Source organism: Panicum virgatum, chromosome 3K (assembly GCF_016808335.1).
Source record: "Panicum virgatum strain AP13 chromosome 3K, P.virgatum_v5, whole genome shotgun sequence".
Taxonomy (NCBI): domain Eukaryota; kingdom Viridiplantae; phylum Streptophyta; class Magnoliopsida; order Poales; family Poaceae; genus Panicum; species Panicum virgatum.
This window is the reverse complement of record NC_053138.1, coordinates 2,792,096-2,809,732: the sequence shown is the minus strand read 5'-3', so window position 1 is coordinate 2,809,732 and position 17,637 is coordinate 2,792,096. Positions and strand designations below refer to the sequence as shown.

General features: G+C 44.2%; 2 protein-coding genes across 2 annotated transcripts; both read left to right on the top strand.

Annotated features, from left to right (window-relative positions):
• The first annotated feature begins 1,781 nt into the window (after positions 1-1,781).
• On the top strand, positions 1,782-5,764 carry LOC120696781 (calcineurin B-like protein 6). The gene is made up of 9 exons (XM_039979767.1): positions 1,782-2,146; positions 2,222-2,387; positions 2,497-2,579; positions 2,693-2,752; positions 3,232-3,340; positions 3,869-3,921; positions 4,290-4,370; positions 4,467-4,579; positions 5,395-5,764. Exons 2-9 carry the CDS (start codon positions 2,273-2,275, stop codon positions 5,450-5,452), a joined length of 672 nt encoding a protein of 223 aa, XP_039835701.1. The 5' UTR covers positions 1,782-2,146; positions 2,222-2,272; the 3' UTR covers positions 5,453-5,764.
• A 2,513-nt stretch (positions 5,765-8,277) lies between these two features.
• LOC120696780 lies at positions 8,278-16,145 on the top strand. Its single transcript, XM_039979766.1, has 6 exons — positions 8,278-8,572; positions 11,750-11,835; positions 11,910-13,838; positions 13,925-14,134; positions 14,213-14,337; positions 14,785-16,145. The coding sequence occupies exons 1-6, from the start codon at positions 8,570-8,572 to the stop codon at positions 15,723-15,725; spliced, it is 3,294 nt and encodes a 1,097-aa protein (XP_039835700.1). The 5' UTR covers positions 8,278-8,569; the 3' UTR covers positions 15,726-16,145.
• The last annotated feature ends 1,492 nt before the right edge of the window (positions 16,146-17,637 follow it).

Below are 17,637 nucleotides of genomic sequence, written 5' to 3'. Positions count from 1 at the left end.
AGAAACCTCCATCATTCATCGTCTCCACAACCAGCATGCAGTCAGTTTGTATAATGAACCGATTGCATCCTATATGTTGCGCCAGCATCAATCCTTCTTTAAGTGCATATGCCTCCGCCATTGGGGCATCAATAACATGTGGTAAGAAGCTATGAGCAGCTGCAATCCATTGTTTCATTGGGGCATCAATAACATGTGGTAAGAAGCTATGAGCAGCAGCAATCCATTGTTCTTTCTCTTCTCTGATGATAACTCTAGTACTCCCACTTCCCGTACCAGTGTCAAAAGCTCCATCCACACTCACCATCAGTTTTTCTTCCTGGGGTTTCTTCCATCCTTGGCGTATAATGCTTGTTTTCCTCGTGGCCCTTACGTAATTGCTAGTCAACGCTGCAATCGACATTGCTGATGTGAATGGTGTTTGAGTGCTTTCTCCGTGCACAAATTTCCTTCTCTCCCACCACATATACCATCCAGCTGTTAGCACTAGTTCCACAAAGCCCACATTGCCTATGTTTGTTGTGCTGTGGCTGGTGGCTGGTGCTGATTTGTTGTGAGAGAAAAGTACTGCTGGCTGGCTGATGGCTGTTGGCTAGTGCTGGTTTGGTGTGAGAGAAAAATACTGTTGGCTGAATGCAGAAAAGAATGATTATTCAGAGATGGAATTTTCCTACCTGAGCGAGATTGATATCACGCCAAACCTTCGTTCTTGCAAAGGCTCTCTCTGATTTTGGGATGATTTGGTCTGTGGACCCATCATGCACGGGACTGAGTGTCTAGCTTGCGGGATGTATTTCTTCGAGATAATGTGCAGATGTAATGATTCGGTTGAGATAGGCCTAGCCGCCTAGGGCCACAAGGGCCATGGCCCAAATAACCTCTTATGCCCCTCCCTCCTGCCTCCTATACATCTTGTGAAAGATGGTTAGATTGTCTATCTAAAATCCAGTTAAGACCCAATGTGTACACTAGCAGGTCCAGGACGGCCCACAAACATTAAGTAGCCATAGTTTTCGTTTCTTTTTTATTTTTTTCTGCCAGCGGGTTTAGGTCTGCTGAGAGTCGATGCTGGTGGGCCAATGCAAGCACAGCAGGAAGGAGCAGCCGAGCGCAGTACAGCAGGAAGCATCTTTTTTCATTTGTTCCTTTTCTTGCTCCGGTTGTACGTTAAAGCTGGTGACCCTCAATTTTCCTTTTCCACCAGAAGAAAAGATAAGTAAATGTTGAGCTAGTATATATTATTTCAACATTTCAAAATACTTTATCCAACATTATTTTAGATCTTGTTCAACATTTTATGTAGTAATGTTGAAATAGTATATCTGGAAATGTTGAAATGGTATATCTAAAATGTTGAAATAAAAAAAAATAGAAAAATATTGCAATGTCGGATCTCAATTTGTTAGAAAAATCCTAATAAAGATGATGGTTGAATCAGAATTGAAAACAAATGAGTCGTTAGAGAGATAAAGAAGTTCAAAATTCAGTTTGGAAAACAAATTCGTGTAAGGTAATAAAGTTCATGTCCCATCTATCCACGTCCATCCGCTCCGCTCCCAGGCCTAGTAGTCGGTGGTCCTCCGCACGGCAGCACCTGCTGTTCTGTCCAAACCGTGTCATGCTAGTTTGCCCCACGCATCCAGTCCGTTAACTTAGCTACGTGCACATATCTCAAAGTGGAAGGTGTTGAAAAAACTTTCTTTCGGAAGATATATAGGAATAGCCCTCCCTCCTTTTCATCTATCTGGTCCAACGAGTATTTCTGTGGTGTGGGTCGGCCCCTAGGCGTTGGTGGCCCAAACTCCGTTTCGCTCATCCACACGCCCCGTCGACCTGCTTGCGTCAGAGTCGACGACGCGACGAGAGAGAACCAGGGAGGAATCGGCCGCGTCTCCCGTGACCCGTCTCGCTCGCCTCTCTGCGCGCGCGACCCGCGACCCCTCCTCCTCGCTCGGCGCTCGCCGACCCTAGCTAGCGGCGGCGCGCAGCAGGCAGCCCGAGCCCGCAGCCACCTCCCGGCTCCCGGGGACCTGGATCGACGAATCTCCAAGCCGCAAGGCCGGAGGGCGGAGGCGACGCGCCGACGAGACCGGGCCGGCGCCTAGACCTAGAGCTGGACCGTTGCGGTCATGGGGTCCTACACTGGGTCCGCCCCTGCTGTCATCGTGATTGCTCCACTACTGTGGCCGTGGGGTCCTGACCCATTCGTTGGTTTTTGCAGCTGTGAGCCGCGTTGATTTGGGGATTTGGATCGCCGTCGGTAGGGTGTGAAATGGTGGACTTTCTGCGGCGGCTTGCTGCTGGCCTGCTCAAGTGCTGCGATCTCGACATACCCAATCGGCCAAAGGGCCTTGAGGAGCCCGAGCGTCTGGCAAGGGAGACAGTTTGTATGTTCTCTTTTACTCTTGCTTGCTTCTGCGGAATCAGTCTTTACGTTCAGATGCTTGTTTCATATTTGTTGCCTTGCATTCAGCAGCGAATATCATGTGTTTGCAGTTAATGTAAACGAAATCGAGGCTTTGTACGAGCTGTTCAAGAAGATTAGCAGTGCCGTGGTTGATGATGGCTTGATTAATAAGGTCTGTAAGTCCTGCTAATTTCTTTGAGTGTGAAGTGGCAGTGAATGGTAATTTTGTTACACCTGAACCATGATGCCTGATCTCGCTTGAGGCCTCGACTGTCTTATCTGCAGGAAGAATTCCAATTAGCACTGTTTAAGACCAACAGAAAGGATAGCATGTTTGCTGATCGGGTATGCCCACTGGAACCTTGTACCTCTACTTAGTGAAAATTTGTTATGAAATGAAAGTTCATGTTGCTCAGTTCATAATGGTGTTCAGTCTATTCTTTCACAATTGTTGTGTCCTTTGCGCTATTTGGGTCACAATTTTTTTTTGTATTTGTGTGTTACAAAAGGATCAATGGTACACTACACCATGTGTTTTGTGAACATTGACATTATGTCAAGCTATCTACAACAGTGATAGGATGGAATGGACCCTGAGCTTTTTCAACCTTCAATAATGTGCTCATGTGTGGAAATATATATTTCAATGTCTCTGCTTGTGTAATCACCCACCTGCAATCATCGTGATGGAGAGCCAAGTGTCAACTCTCTTTTTTTTTTTGAGTTACAGTTTTGTTTGATTTCTGAAACTTGCATGTGTATACTTCTTTTGGGTTGACCTGAAATCAACACAAAGGTGTCCTGTTTTCAATTCATTGACTTAGGTATTTGACTTGTTCGACACCAAGCATAATGGAATTCTTGAATTTGAGGAATTTGCTCGAGCTCTTTCTGTGTTCCATCCGAATGCACCAATTGATGACAAAATTGATTGTAAGCCTTGATGCTTCACTTTATTTATCCATTTATGTATCCTTGGTAATGCCACATAAGTGGCCGAGTATCAAGTTAAGTTTTTCTATTTGATAATATTTCAAGATAAAATGCTGAGTCATTACTGCTTACTAAATATCCGTGAAAAGGCTGTTGGCTGTTGGATTCATTGGGATATTCCATGTGTATGTGGACATGATAGGTCGCCAGACAGACATTCATCCCCCCTTTACAAGTCAAAATGTACTGCCACCAAATCCTATTTGTGGCAACTGGGAATAGTTTCTTTTGATTTGGTTACCTGTTGAGGCTCTCTAGGTAGGGAGAGACTTGTAGAGTATATTAGTGCAAGGCCTGCATCTTTGTTTCCAAAAAATATACCAAATCTTTAGTATTGGAACTTTTCTGTTATGAACTATTTAGAATGACTTTATAGTTAACCAATTCAGCTGATTCTACTTTGAGAAATCATCTTTGTGTCATACTAAGTCATTCATCCTCATGAACTTGTCTCACATCAACTTGCAGTTGCTTTCAAACTGTATGATCTCAAGCAACAAGGCTTCATTGAAAAGCAGGAGGTACCTTTTGTTTGCTTATTTTTAAATAAACAATTTGTTTTGTGCTATATGTATTAGTGCATATGTTTGGTTTGCATATATTTTCCCAATATGTGCTATAATACCTCATACATGAGTGCCATTATTCATCCTTTCAAGTCATGTTCCAAGTTTAGCATATGATTTACCATCATTGAAATTTGGAGGTTATTTCTCAAGTTGAGCCGAACAAAATTGATGATGTTGAACATTATGATTCTCCAAGGACCACATACACTACTCCTTTTTATGGATCATTCTTAAATTTGCATGGAAGAAGCATATCCAATTTGGCAACAAATGCAGCCAGCAACACTGAAAATGTTGTGTTGCACCTTCTTGATTGTCAGGTCAAGCAAATGGTGGTTGCAACACTTGCTGAATCAGGAATGAATCTTTCAGATGATATTATTGAAGGCATTATTGACAAGGTATATCTGAGTACATGTTTTTCTGTATAGGATATATGTCTATCAAATTTAAGGTTAGTTGCTTGCTCAGCAAATCCTCATTTTTTATATTACTAGACATTTGAGGAAGCAGATACAAAACATGATGGGAAAATTGACAAGGAGGAATGGCGGAACCTTGTCCTGAGGCATCCATCTTTGTTGAAAAATATGACTCTCCCATATCTCCGGTCAGTACTGTTGATGAGCTGCCCTTTTCTTGACAATTTGAGTTTACTTCCTGAATTTCTACTTGGGTTCCTAGGGATATATTTGAAGCTCAGCATCTTAGATCATAACAATTTGTCATGCTATTGTCAATCACAAATGGGGCATAGGCCATCTGCTCCCAACATTTCTCTACATCTTTCCATGGCCTCAGGACAGGCTGTTTCAAATTCATTGCCCCTCAGCACACAAAAACTATGGTGTTTTATTGTGACTTTTCGGTTTCATGTTATGACGTGCATGATACGCACGGGAGACTTTTGCTGTTTCCAACAAGCTTCAATGTAAACTGTGCCCTTTGCTTTACCCTGCGTAATAAGTCTTTTTAATGTCTTAGTAATAGTGGACATGTGTAGTGAAATGGAGGGGATACATATTCATTCAACTCTTGCTTGCCACAGATTGCTTGTTCTTGTCCATAAAATTAGATGGGACGGGGTAGACTCCTTAAAACACCATCCTTTCCACCCTTGGCCCTGCTTTGATTTGAGAAAGAACATCAGACTTGAACCAGACACCTGGACTGGCTGCCTGAGAGCGTGCTAGCCTGCGATAGGGCTCGCTTGATCTCTTCCTTCAGATCCTTATCCGGTATTCTGTGCTAATCATGCACATCAGGATCACTAATTGAAACTAGGCCAAACTGTTGGAGAAAAACACTTGCATGAAAATGATGATGTGTTTTATCCCTGTTTTTTTAACTTAACCCTTGCATGTTAGATCAACTAATAGAATTTGTTGAAATATATCATTCTTATTTTGATTAATTTTTGAACAGGGATATTACAACAACATTTCCAAGTTTTGTGTTCAACTCTCAAGTAGAGGATGCATGAGATCCTTCCTGAAGACACCATTCAAGCCTCTGGGGCGCCAACATAACAGATTCTGCGAGGGGGCATTGTGTGTATTTCCTTGAAAATGTAAATTTTGTGTGGTGGCGATGCCCTTCTGAGGGTTCTTTCTTTTGTATAGTTGAAGTGTTGAGTATATTCTACCCAAGATTTCAGTATGAACAATCTCTTGTCATGTGTTTATAAGATGTTCTTCAAATATATTGTTTAATTAACAAGTTGCACCTGCTGGGACGAAAATTTTAATGTGAGAAATGGATAGGCTTGTGAATATGTGATTATTTCCTCGATCAACTGTTTGTTCGGACTTCGGATGGTGCTCGTACTGTGCCTTGATGGTTGAGTTGTTGAGTACCCTAGCTGATTAGATATACAGATTTGATCCCTGAAACTTTTTTTTTGAGGCAAATCACGAGAGCTTCATTAAGGCAGGATAACATGATTACAATCCTTGTTCGCTGCGTCCCTTATACAGTCCGGGAACACATCAAACCAGGAGCACACGGGGGCCTCCATGGACGGCAGCGTAGAACAGGAATGTGCCGCCATATTAGCACCCCTTCCTACCCACCCAACTCGAAAAGAAACAAAGTTTGCACTCAGCTCTCAGATCTCTTGCCAGAACCCAGCTACAGCACTGCGTCTACCATCTTCCGACAGGAGAAGACCTGCAAGCGACTGATTATCCACCTGAAACTGGGCATGATACGGATCAACAGACGGCTGAAACCGTTTCAATCGCGCGGCTCTGTGTTCGGGAAGTATTTTTTTTTTTGCCTCGTGTTTTTTTTCTTTCTAAAATTCAAGTGGCGATCGATGAGTCCATCGGCCCTACACGAGCTTTCCTTTCCTCTACAAGCAGGCCCGCCACTAGGTTCCGCATATGCGTCTGTGGCCACAAATGCATCGGATCGGAATAATTCAGGTTCATGGTCGTGGCCTCTCGCCCAGGATGGCACCAGCACGGGGCATCAGCACGGTCCACCCGACCTACTTACCTGGCGACCCGTCCAATAATCCCCCCCACCCCCGCAATAGATATCGTGAGAGCAAGATTAATGATTTAGTTCGCTGCTGGTTGTAAGAATCTTTGCAGCTCATCTCTTAGCCTACTGTATAATGATTTAGCTCTTCACCACTAATACATGACTCATTTGTCTCTTTCACAAAGTTTTTTAGTTTGTGTCCGAGCTTACAATCTGTTTCCCTTATCTCTCTTCTTCTCTCTCCTCCACCGCAGCATTTAGCTAGCTTACAGCCTATCATTATATTTGCTCTAAAAGAAAAATTAGTGATGTGTTTAGTTTCCAAAAAATTTCTTACAGTACCTATCACATCAAATTTTTGAACACATGTATGGAGCATTAAATGCAGTTGAAAAAAAACTAATTACACAGTCTAACTGATTACCACGAGATGAATCTTTTAAGCCTAATTAGTCTATGATTGGACATTATTTATCAAATAAAAATAAAATGTACTACAGTACCAAAATTTAAACTTTTCACCAACTAAACATATCCGTAGGAGTACAAAAGTTCCTTCAGTTTTGGGACCGGCAATCACTCTCCAATGTGCTTGTAGCCTGTACCAATTGAGCAAGAACCCAGTCTGCAGGTAGGTACAAAAGTTGGAAGTACATGTGGGGGCGTTCTGCTCAAAAGCTAAAAGAGAACACAGAACAGCCTTAGGCAGTCGCAAAAAGATCAAATCCATGTGATTATTCTGGAGATCTCATTATTCTGCCAAAAAAATTAGTACTCCCTATGTTCCAAATTATAGGTCGTTTGACTTTTTCGATCCTAAATTTGACCACTCGTTTTATTTAAAAATTTATGTAAAACATCACTTCTTTTATTGTGGATTGTTTTATCAATACAAGTTATTCAAGAGTGACTTAAATTTAACTATGTTTGCATAAATTTTTTAAATAAGACGAGTGTTCAAACTTGATATTAAAAAAATCAAACGACATATAATTTAGAACGGATGAAGTAGAAAGCAAGTAAACAACCGAGACAAGCACAGATTGACTTGTAAGGAACTGAACTGGAATACGTACGTCTCAAGGAATAGGAACGCTGTCACGCAAGGAACAAGAGAATCGTTTGATTATTCAGAGCTGTACGTGTTGATGATGGTCACACTTACAGACAGGCGCGACGAACGAACGGATGGGATAGCAGCACAGATCGGGTCACACGAACACAAAGCCACAGGCTGCTTTTGCCGGAGATGAGCTCCAAGAACCACAAGCTCGTAAAAGCTAAAGGGATCTACAGAAAGCTCAGGCTGATCGGTCAAAAGATCGGAGGCCGCTCCTCATGATCATGCTGCAAGAAAAGCCACAAACCCTCGTTGCGTCACGCATTTGCCTAATCGGGATTGTGGGGGTTCACAGAGCTTAATCTTTCCCAAAGCAGCCAAAGATGATCTAATAAGAACGCACTTTCGCTGTAATGTACTATAAAATTATAATTCTAGCGCAAAGCGCGTCGGTATTGGCATGCATTCATTTTAGTCTTTAGAGTAGGGGTTTTTTGTATTTATATACGGCCCAAATTCAATTGGGGACGGAAGCCCAACCTCATGACCTGATGAAAAAAAATAGATGGGGTCGTGGCGGGCCCCACATCGGCCAAATGCGGTAACCAACGCTGATCAGACCGTAATCACCGTCGTCCACAGCGGGATCCAACGGCGCCCGCGCCCCCAAACCCCACGGTCCCACCCACGTCCCTCTGCAGTCTGCACCGCCTTCCTTGGAAACCCCCTGAAACCCGCCATTCCAGGAACGCCATCATTACCTTCCTGGCTACCCCTCCTCTCCCATCGTTTCGTCTGCTTCCCACTCTCTCGGCCATCACCCGTAAATAAATCCCCTAATCACCCGCTTCATCCTCCCGTTTGTTTCTCGCCATCTTGGGGAGGAGTGGGGTTTGTTGGCTCCTTCAAAAATCCATACTTGGAGGTTTCGGAAGAAGAGGGTTTTATGCCTTGGGTTCCTGGGTGTGTGTCGGTGCTTCTTCTTGGAAGATTTGTACCAGTCTGAGTTCCTGAAGCTGGGCGGTTCTTGGAGATAAACTTGGCTAGGCTAAAATGGTATGTTTCCCATATCTCCTCCCGCGGTTTCTTCCGTGTCTTTATTGGTTCTTCGAGGAAGAAGTGTGGACTGAATCGATTCGGTAGGCAATGCGCCAAGAAAGATGAGTTGTTGGCGATCGATTGCGCGTGGACAGGGGGAGTATTTGATCTTGGCCCCGGCCTTGATCTGGATGGCCCCCCACTGTGCACCAAGGTTGGGGGCATTACTGTTGCGAACTGCATTTATTTTGGTGTCCTATTCGTCTGATTTCGTACTTCGATATTCATCAGTCCGGATTAAAATTCGTCTCTGAAAGTTGTACCTTTTCAACTGCTCCGGCAGAATATTCTCTTGCTCGGGCTGATTGAGGACCAAAGCTCTTGGAGATGCTCTTAAGCTGGTTTCTTTGTGTAGAATCTAAATCCAGATCAGTCTGAAGTAGGGACTGCTCAATGGCTTCTGTATCTAATGCTGCACGAGCTGCCACGGATTCGGTGTAGCCAGCTTGTTGATTACCTACCAATGCAACCTTTGGCTTTTTAGATTATAGCGCATGCGTGATGTTGTGACATGTGGCCTCACTGAGCATGATACTCACTTCTCGTCGATGCACTAGAGTGGGCACTGAAATTTGATCCATGATGTCGGTACCCTGCAACTGGGTACCCACTCCTACTGTGCCAAGACTCGCGTAGTTATCCGTAACTATGAGATAACTACGCCCTAATGAGCTGAGCAGCCGGACTCCTGGGGTCCGACTCCATCTCACCGGACCAACGGTCCTGGACCCGCTTTCCGCTCGGGGATAGGTCCGGTGTCACCACGTGTCCTAGAGGTGGAAATGCTCAGTACCTGTGGCCGCGGACCCGGACCCCCGCAGGTGGGTCCGGGACCTCCACGTGCCATCCGGACTGCCGCAGATGGGTCCGGGACCTCCACGTGCCTATCCGGACCCCCGTGAGCTCTCGGCTCAGCTAGCTGATCGGGAGGGGTCCGGAGCCGCCGCGTGTCACGCAGACGCGGGCGCGGGCGCAAGCCTTCCGCTGGAAGCTCCCTCACCCACCAGCATTAAGTGCGAGTGGTCGAGGCAGGCTCTGCTGCCTCTGTGCACGGGACAGCTTTTGTCAGTCCACACTGTGGATCACCAGTTACCGAGGCGGCTCGTCAGTTACCAAGACAAGCATTAAAGACTCAGCGCCGTGCGCATGGGCGACGAGTCATGATGACTAGCTACTGACTGGAGCAACAGTGCACGCTGCTACAGTGGACTGAGTCAGTAGTTCGGCGCTTCATCATGACCTCGACGCGCGGCTGCAGAGGCTAGACTCTACTCTGACAGGACAGCTCAAGACCATCCCCGGTCAGAAGCTACGCACAGAAGCCGACGACAAGATCTCCGGATCTGAGGCATTGAAGGCCAAAGTGTAGTTTATAATACATCGCTGGGTCCACATGTCGGGGCCCCGCTCAGTGTACGTGCTCCCCTTGGACATATAAAAGGGAGAGCACGCCCTCCTAAAAAAAAGATATCTCAGACAGACTCTAGGCAATCCAGAACACAAGCTCACTCAGACTCAAGCAATACAGCACACAGTGGACGTAGGGTATTACGCTCCGGCGGCCCGAACCACTCTAAACCCGGTGTATTCATCGTGTTCTTGGTGTTCTTGAGCGAGATCGAACTAGTCCTAGCTAACCCCCGAGTACTCACCCTCTGGGCTTAGGCGGGTGTATTCCGCCACCCGGCTGTGGTTTGCCACACCACGACACATGAGTAGCAGAGTATCCATGTCTCCTGTCCCCCATGGCACCAGCCTACATATAGATCAATGGGCTAATAGAGCATGAGGGCGTTACAGTTGCACAAGGAGTAACTCTCGCAACCTCACTTGTTTGTAGCTAGGTTGGAAATGAACAAAGCATGGTCTAATTAATGCATATAGCTCATGGTAAGAAATGAAGTACAAAACAACATAGCTACAAACTTATGGCAAAAGTAATAATGAACAAAACGTGCATGTTTGCTTCTTTAGGGTCTCAGCTTTGAATCTACCTTGCAATGGAATTCCATGAAACCTTAGGTTGGAATTTTGGAAAGTGTCAAATTGGGCTAGTTCACTCTCTGAAATTTATCTTTTTTTTGTATTTCCTTGTACGACTTGTTTTTAGTTTTAAATTTTGTGGGGTTTGACCTGACGTAGTAACCTATTACAAAAATACATCCAATTTTTCATGATTCTTTTCTAGGTCGGGTATCTAACATTGGTTTAATCATTGCAAACCAAAATGCATGAAATAAATCATAAAGGGCTCTTAAAGAATGTTTCTAAATAGGGCATGATATAATTCATCAGCTTACAGAATTGGAGCTTAAAACCGAACTTTTTTAGGGGGAACCAAAAATGATAATAGATATATAAAGATGGAAGCTAATACAGGAGGAGTAGCGAGTATATAAGTTGTCTTATTAGCAACCATAAGAAGAATAGGAGTATTGGCTTAGGAATCGGAAAGAAAGCTATAAATAAGGTCATTGGCTTTAGTAGCTGCAGCTGGAGAAAGCAAGTCAGCTAATTTTGAAGTATTTGTTTGCCAGTTACTAATGTCATGAGGTAGTGATACAGTGGTGGAATGATCACGTAACCAGTAACAACCAGCACCTTATTTTCTGGTCAGGGAGACAAATTGACTATTGAAGTTTGTGTTCGATAAATAGAGGTGGCTCACCATCAGCATGGTACAACCTGCAAATAACCTTTTATGATCCAGGACGCAAGTGCCTTAACTTAATTCCTTCTACTTGTACATCATGGGTGAGGGTGTATCATGATCAGGTATTCAGGTCAGGGCAGATAACCATGCGTTGGTGCACAGTACAGCAGGTGTTTCGAATTTCGATTTTGGCAATGCCAAGGATGATGGCAGTACTTGTAATGTATGGGTTAGGCGCAATGCAGTGAAGGAAAAGCAGGCATGAGGTCAAGTAGCAAGGCAGGAGATGAAATGATGAATGCATCGCGAATCCTTTTTGTTACTGTTTTGTAGCAAGTTTAAGTTATTAATGATTTAATGCACGCAAACTTTCATTTTGTACTAGATAATATGCGAATATCATCAGTCAGTTTTATGATGTTATCGTGCAGTTCTTCTATAGTTGATTGTTTATATAACTAACCACTCTCACATTTATGCAGAACATCGTGTGTGAAGTGTGTGGAGATATTGGCTTCAAACATCTGCTTTTGTGTTGCACTGACTGCAAGGGAGCTTCCACACACCAGTATGTTTTCCTTTTTCGGATTTAAGAAAAGTAACGCCCTGCCTTTTTCTTATTACAATTCATCATTGATGCAGATACTGTTTGGACAAAGTTCTATATGATGCATCATCAGTAGACTGGCTGTGCAATGAATGCCATCAAAGGCATAGTGAAGGTTCTTACAGCAGGTCTCTAGGGAAGGTGTCAAGTGAAAGGTCGTCAAATCACACCCACTTTGGCTCTACATCACAGCAACCAATTACCAATAGAGTGGAGTCAGCCAGAGTTTTTGGTTCATGGGGACAACGAAAAAGTACGTCCTACACAGCTAACAGTGCATATCTAAAGAAAATCAGTTCTTCCGAGATGAATTCTTTGCGCGAGAAGGGCATTAGAAAGAAATCAAATATGAGAGGCATGAGCATCAAGAGAAGAGGATGCAGGGATGCAAGTATTGCCTGCACCAGTGGGAAGGCATCACATTCTTGTGAGAGCATCAGGGCAGAAACAGCTGAGAACAAGGATGGGAATTGGCAGGATGCTAATGAAAACTCTGTTCAAACTTTGAAGTTGAACAATGATGTTGGTTCAAATCATTTGACACTAGGATTAAAACAAATCAATCACCTAAAGCCACATGATGAGAGATCAAAGTGCATGAAGGAAATGATGGATAATTCTAATGAATCAGAGCCTTCTAATATGAATGAATGCTCTGTTACTCATGAAGTTAATTCGAAGGCAGGGAATAAACCATCAGATGAACTCTTGGTCCATCAAGTTGAGGATAGACGAGGGGAATTGACTATTGTTTCGTCTCAGAACACATCAAGAGGTGATGTCCATTTTACTCATCGTTATCCAAACAAGCAACATTATTCATTCAAGGCAAGCCAAAATCTGAATCCTGGGTCAGCACCTGAGCTCAACCAAACTGGTCAGAGTGATCTCGAAAGAAAATTTTCGTTTTCTGTTGGTAAAGTGGCTGTAAACCAGGTATCAGGGTTGAAAGATGACAGTGGTGCAATTTTGTCTTCCAAACACACTGATCATGACAAACAACCAAATCAACACACTCCAGTTATCCGCAAAAATATGAAAGATAAGTCCGAAAAGGATCATAGAACTGTGGTCGGTGCACATCAAAACAAGTATTGTGCAAGGAACAAGGACAAGCTTGACCCACATGATGATAATAATATCAATGTCCTAGATGACTTCATGCTAGTAAGAGTGAAGAAACAGATCAGACTCCAGCTTGATCATGAGGCTAGCAATGAGTTGCAGAAGAGAAGCATACCTGCCAATGGACCACAGCCTTCCACTCCACAAAATGATAGTTTAGATAAAGCCATGTCAGATTTATCAAATATGGGTGTGTTGCCAAAGGAAAACAACTGTCTGCCATCTATGCGCATTGAAAGTGATAATCTGAAGAAAAAACACAGTGGGCCATCAAAGCTATTGGATAAGGATAATTCATGTTCATCCTTAGAGATCTCTTCAAAATCAATTGTTATTAAGGCTAGTGGTACAGAAGTAGAGATTTCTGATACTCTTGAAAACTTTGGCAAGGTCAAACCAAGAAAGCGACGGCGACTCATTCTCAATGATGATGATGAAGTTGAAGAAAAGAAGGCTGAAGATATGCGGAAGGAAAATGCCAATCCTCAGCCTCCTAAGTGCGATGAACCAATGACAAAGCATAGGGTAAACACTGAATATTGTGTGGAAGAGGCTGTACAGACTGGTGAATTAAATGATCAAAATCTCATGAATGGTACGCCTGTGAAGAGGAGAAGATACATAGCTCAAAACGAAGATGAAGAGGATATTTTATGTTCTGCAAATGCTGAGTGTGCTCTGAATGAGGCTAAAAATCGGTCTCTAAATGATGGTGCAAAGTTGGTGCCACAAACTTCAGTTGCAACAGATCATTCCCAACAATGCAGGCCATCTCATTCAGAATCTGACGATCAACAATATTATATTTACTCGCAAGCCCTTGATGAGCCTGTTTGGAGGTATGTTTAATGATATTTTTCTATCTTTGAATAAAAGAAAATTCTTTTGTATAAAATGGTGATGTATTCTATCTTCTTGTCAACAGTGGAGTCTTTAAGATAGATACTGAAGTGCTTATGTTGGATGCCCACTTGTCCACGAAAGCATGTCAGAGAGTAAGGGATTTGTCAACATCGTTACAACCAGTAGTTGAAGTAAACAAGCTCCCACGGTCACAAGCCTGGCCAAAGAGTTGGAAGTCTTTTGGACCTACTGATGACAACATCGGGTTGTTTTTCTTCCCACATAGTTTGAGGTGTGTTTGTGTCTCTTATTTCTTGCTTTTCTCCTGCTTGATGTGATTCGATTTACTCATCTTCTTATCATATCCCAGGCAAAATGAAGTGTCAAACAGACTAGTTAACAACTTGATCAATAGTGATGGTGCCTTAAAAGCTACAGTTGGTATCGCAGAGCTACTTATCTTCCCCTCTTCTTTATTGCCGGAACAATACCACTGTAAGTTTCCAATTGGATAATTTTTTTTTCCTTTTTGCCTCTGTGTCCCGGACAATGCATGCAGCCATGCACCCATTTAGGATGTGGAAACAGATTATGTCCAGCTGTTATGATTTTTCTACTTTAAACTTAACATGTGAACCAGTGTTGCTTTTGATATTTGTTTGTGCGGGCAGTGGGAGAAGAGTGACCTCTCTGGTGCGCTGCTGGAGCTAGGGACCTCCAGAATTTGCTCGTAGGATAGTGTAGGATCTGTTGTCTTTTTTATTGCTTTTATTATTATTTTTTGGTATGGAGCGTAGGTTCTAAGAGTTGTTCAGAGGGTGGGACTTGGTGTCACATCTCCTTTCCCCCCTTATATAATGAATGATACACAACCTTGTCTTATATTGTATCACAATATTCTCCCACTTTTCCAGTTACTGATCAAATTGTCTTGAACTTTAGTTTTCCAGGGGAATCACTACCTGTGGGGAGTGTTTAGGCGAAGGAAAGATATGGCAGATGAAACTGTCCTAGTCAAAGAGCAAGATGGTTCAGTGAAACATGCCATAGAGCAAGGGCAACAACAAGAACAAGATCTTTCGGACCAGCGGGATGAAGCATTGTATGAGTCATCAGACCAAGAAACTTTTGCCGTGAAGCATGTTGTGCATATTGAGAATCAGCTGCTGGTGGAGTGCGACCATGAGGCAAAAAAGGAGGCTGTGGAAGCTGCCACAAGAGAAGGCACTAACTCACCTGGCAGGAATTGGTCCTCTGCTAAGACGGATTCTGCAAAAGTTGGATCAAACTGCACTGTGGAGCCAAGAAATGATAGTGAATTGGATGTGCTTGGAGACTTGGACCAGCAAGAAGGCTTCACCCCTTTGCCTGAGTCGAATGCCTCAAGTATTACTGAACAATCAAGTAACTCTGGACCTGCTACAACCAGTACCAAACTGATCAAACCTGTTGAGCACGGTTATGGACAACCCCACTCAGGTTCAGAACCGTCGACAAGAAAGCTGTTTGGATTTGTCACTGCCCAGACACCAAGATCTCAGCAACTAATCCAGGAGATGGTCAGGGAAGGTGCACTGCTGTTCCCAGTGCCAGAGATTGTGACTACTGATTCCATCACAGGCCACAGCACTGGAGTTATATCTTCTGAAATGAACCCTGATATTGAGCGTCCACATCTGCTGCGTGATCCCCCTCAGGCCTTTGACTTCGTATCCATGGGAGACGGCCTGCCTGGTGCAGATTCTGAAGCCTGCCTGGATCTGTTCCCAGTGCGACAGGAACATATTGGATGGGCGCCCAGGGTGGAAGTTAGCAGGGAAGTGGACCTCGACCTGAACCTTGGCAAGCGGTCGCAAGTGCCCTCATTGCCACCGCTGCTCTGAAGCTCACTGCGGAGTTTCTTCTGTACAGGACTCCTGGCTGAGCTCGATTTTGTTCAGAATCGTAATGAGGTGTTTTGTCTCCCTTGTCTCCCAATGGTCGTTGCTTCCTTAGGTTACTGCCAGCGCCTGTAAGTTTTGTAAAGCAGTGCAGGGGTTTTCCTTATGATTATTTAGTTTTTTTGGTGTTGTGGATCCCAGACAGTAGGGGTAGTACTGAAGAGCTAACCATAATGTTGTTGGCAAAGGGAGTTCATTGGTGTATTTGCATTAAGAGCCTGTAATTAAGTCAATTCTGTTTGTTGTCTGGCCTTTTCGGATGACAGGGTGTAGGGTTTGAGCTTGAGCGAAAGGTTTGTTAACTTTGTATGTAGAGGTAGATGAGTTTGCTTAGAACTTGAGAAGCTAAAGTTATTGCTGGAAGCTGCAGCATGGCTTCACAAGTCGCGAGTATTACGGGAGCAAGCCGACCCTGCTTTTGCCTTCACCACGGTCACAACATGAACATGTGACTTTGTATGGTGTTTTGGAAAACGGAATTCATAATCACCACTCGATTATTTTCTATTCTGTCACCAGTCAAATTTCGATGCCCATCAGCCCAAGCCCATCTTTTCTTTTCTTTTTCCCTTCTGTCTAGCTGGCTTGTCGGCTGACTGTTGTTGTGTTGTCTTTTTTTTTTTTCGTTTCAGATTCATCCCATTTATAACTCAGCTTTGCATCAGTCACGTGTTTGCATCAGCAGTTAGCGCCATCAAATGAGTTCTCTCTCTCGCCTGCTGCCGCTGTCGTTGTTATCGCCGGAAGCCCGGAACCCGGGCTACTAGCAACGAGTGTTATATCGTCTCGACAAAAGATTCTCAAAAGGATAATGCTTCCTGTAGGGCGTCCGACGAGAAAAAAATCGGACGCTCTCCACATCAGCGAATCGGTCTTGTTCGCACTCCCCTTCTCCCTGGCTCCCTCGCACTCCTCTCCACCTGGCTCGCTTGCTCGCCCTTCGCGACCCGCCGCGCGGCGGAAACGCCACGCCCGGGGTGAGATCCACGCTGGCCTTCGCCGCCTTTACAGGATCTCTTATTCGTCAAAATGGCTGTTCCTTTTACAACCTGATTACCAAGGGACCACTATTAGAAGAGAGCATAATAAGTAAATGCTGACGCCATCTTTTACTTTTTAGATGGTCAGCGGAGCCATAGGCCTTGTTTTGGTTGGGTTGGGGGAAAAAATTTCTGCGAAAGAAAACTATGTGTTTGGTTGCCACAGTGCTGAAATTGAGCCCAAGAGATGGGGCCATATGCAACTAAACATATGGAAAAATTGTGTGCATGCAGTAATTATTGATTTTGCAACCAAATATGTGAAAAAATTTACAACCAAACATGTATAAAAGTTTGCATGAATTTTTTTTCACCTCCAAACCAAACAAGGCAATAAACTCGATAACCAGCACCGTGGAGTCAATAAGTTCAAATTGACAGCTAATGACATTGATTCAATAGTATTTGGCTGCCGCCGCCTCCAATCTCCACAGGTGCGCCTGCGGCCTGCTTCGCCTGGATCGTCGAGGGCTCATGCCGCTCGGATTTGATTTTGCTTGATTAGGAGGGAACTCGGGGTCGGCGGTGGGAGATCCAGGGGCGTCCTACTCTCTGCGCCGCCGCGGGAAGCCCCAGTCTACGATGTGGTGAGCCCCATGTGGGCGGCAGCGCACGAGGCCGGCGTCGAGCTCCGGAGCGGCAGCGGGAGATCTGGGGGCGGCGAGGTCCACATGACATTGCAGTAGAATTTTCGAATGTTGCAATAGTTTGATTCAAGACGTTGAGATCGTGATTCATATTGCCATAGGGATATCCTTCTCGCCGGTTGTTTTCGTAGACGCAACTTTGTATTTTGACGAAAAGTGTGGGGGAGT

Excerpts from the sequence above, each read along its gene's own strand:
- LOC120696781 (XM_039979767.1), top strand. The coding sequence starts at position 2,273 with ATGGTGGACTTTCTGCGGCGGCTTGCTGCTGGCCTGCTCAAGTGCTGC. Across the intron at positions 3,341-3,868 it reads AATTGATGACAAAATTGATT|TTGCTTTCAAACTGTATGAT; the intron begins GTAAGCCTTGAT and ends ATCAACTTGCAG. Across the intron at positions 4,371-4,466 it reads TTGAAGGCATTATTGACAAG|ACATTTGAGGAAGCAGATAC; the intron begins GTATATCTGAGT and ends TTATATTACTAG.
- LOC120696780 (XM_039979766.1), top strand. Across the intron at positions 11,836-11,909 it reads AAGGGAGCTTCCACACACCA|ATACTGTTTGGACAAAGTTC; the intron begins GTATGTTTTCCT and ends TCATTGATGCAG. Across the intron at positions 13,839-13,924 it reads CTTGATGAGCCTGTTTGGAG|TGGAGTCTTTAAGATAGATA; the intron begins GTATGTTTAATG and ends TCTTGTCAACAG.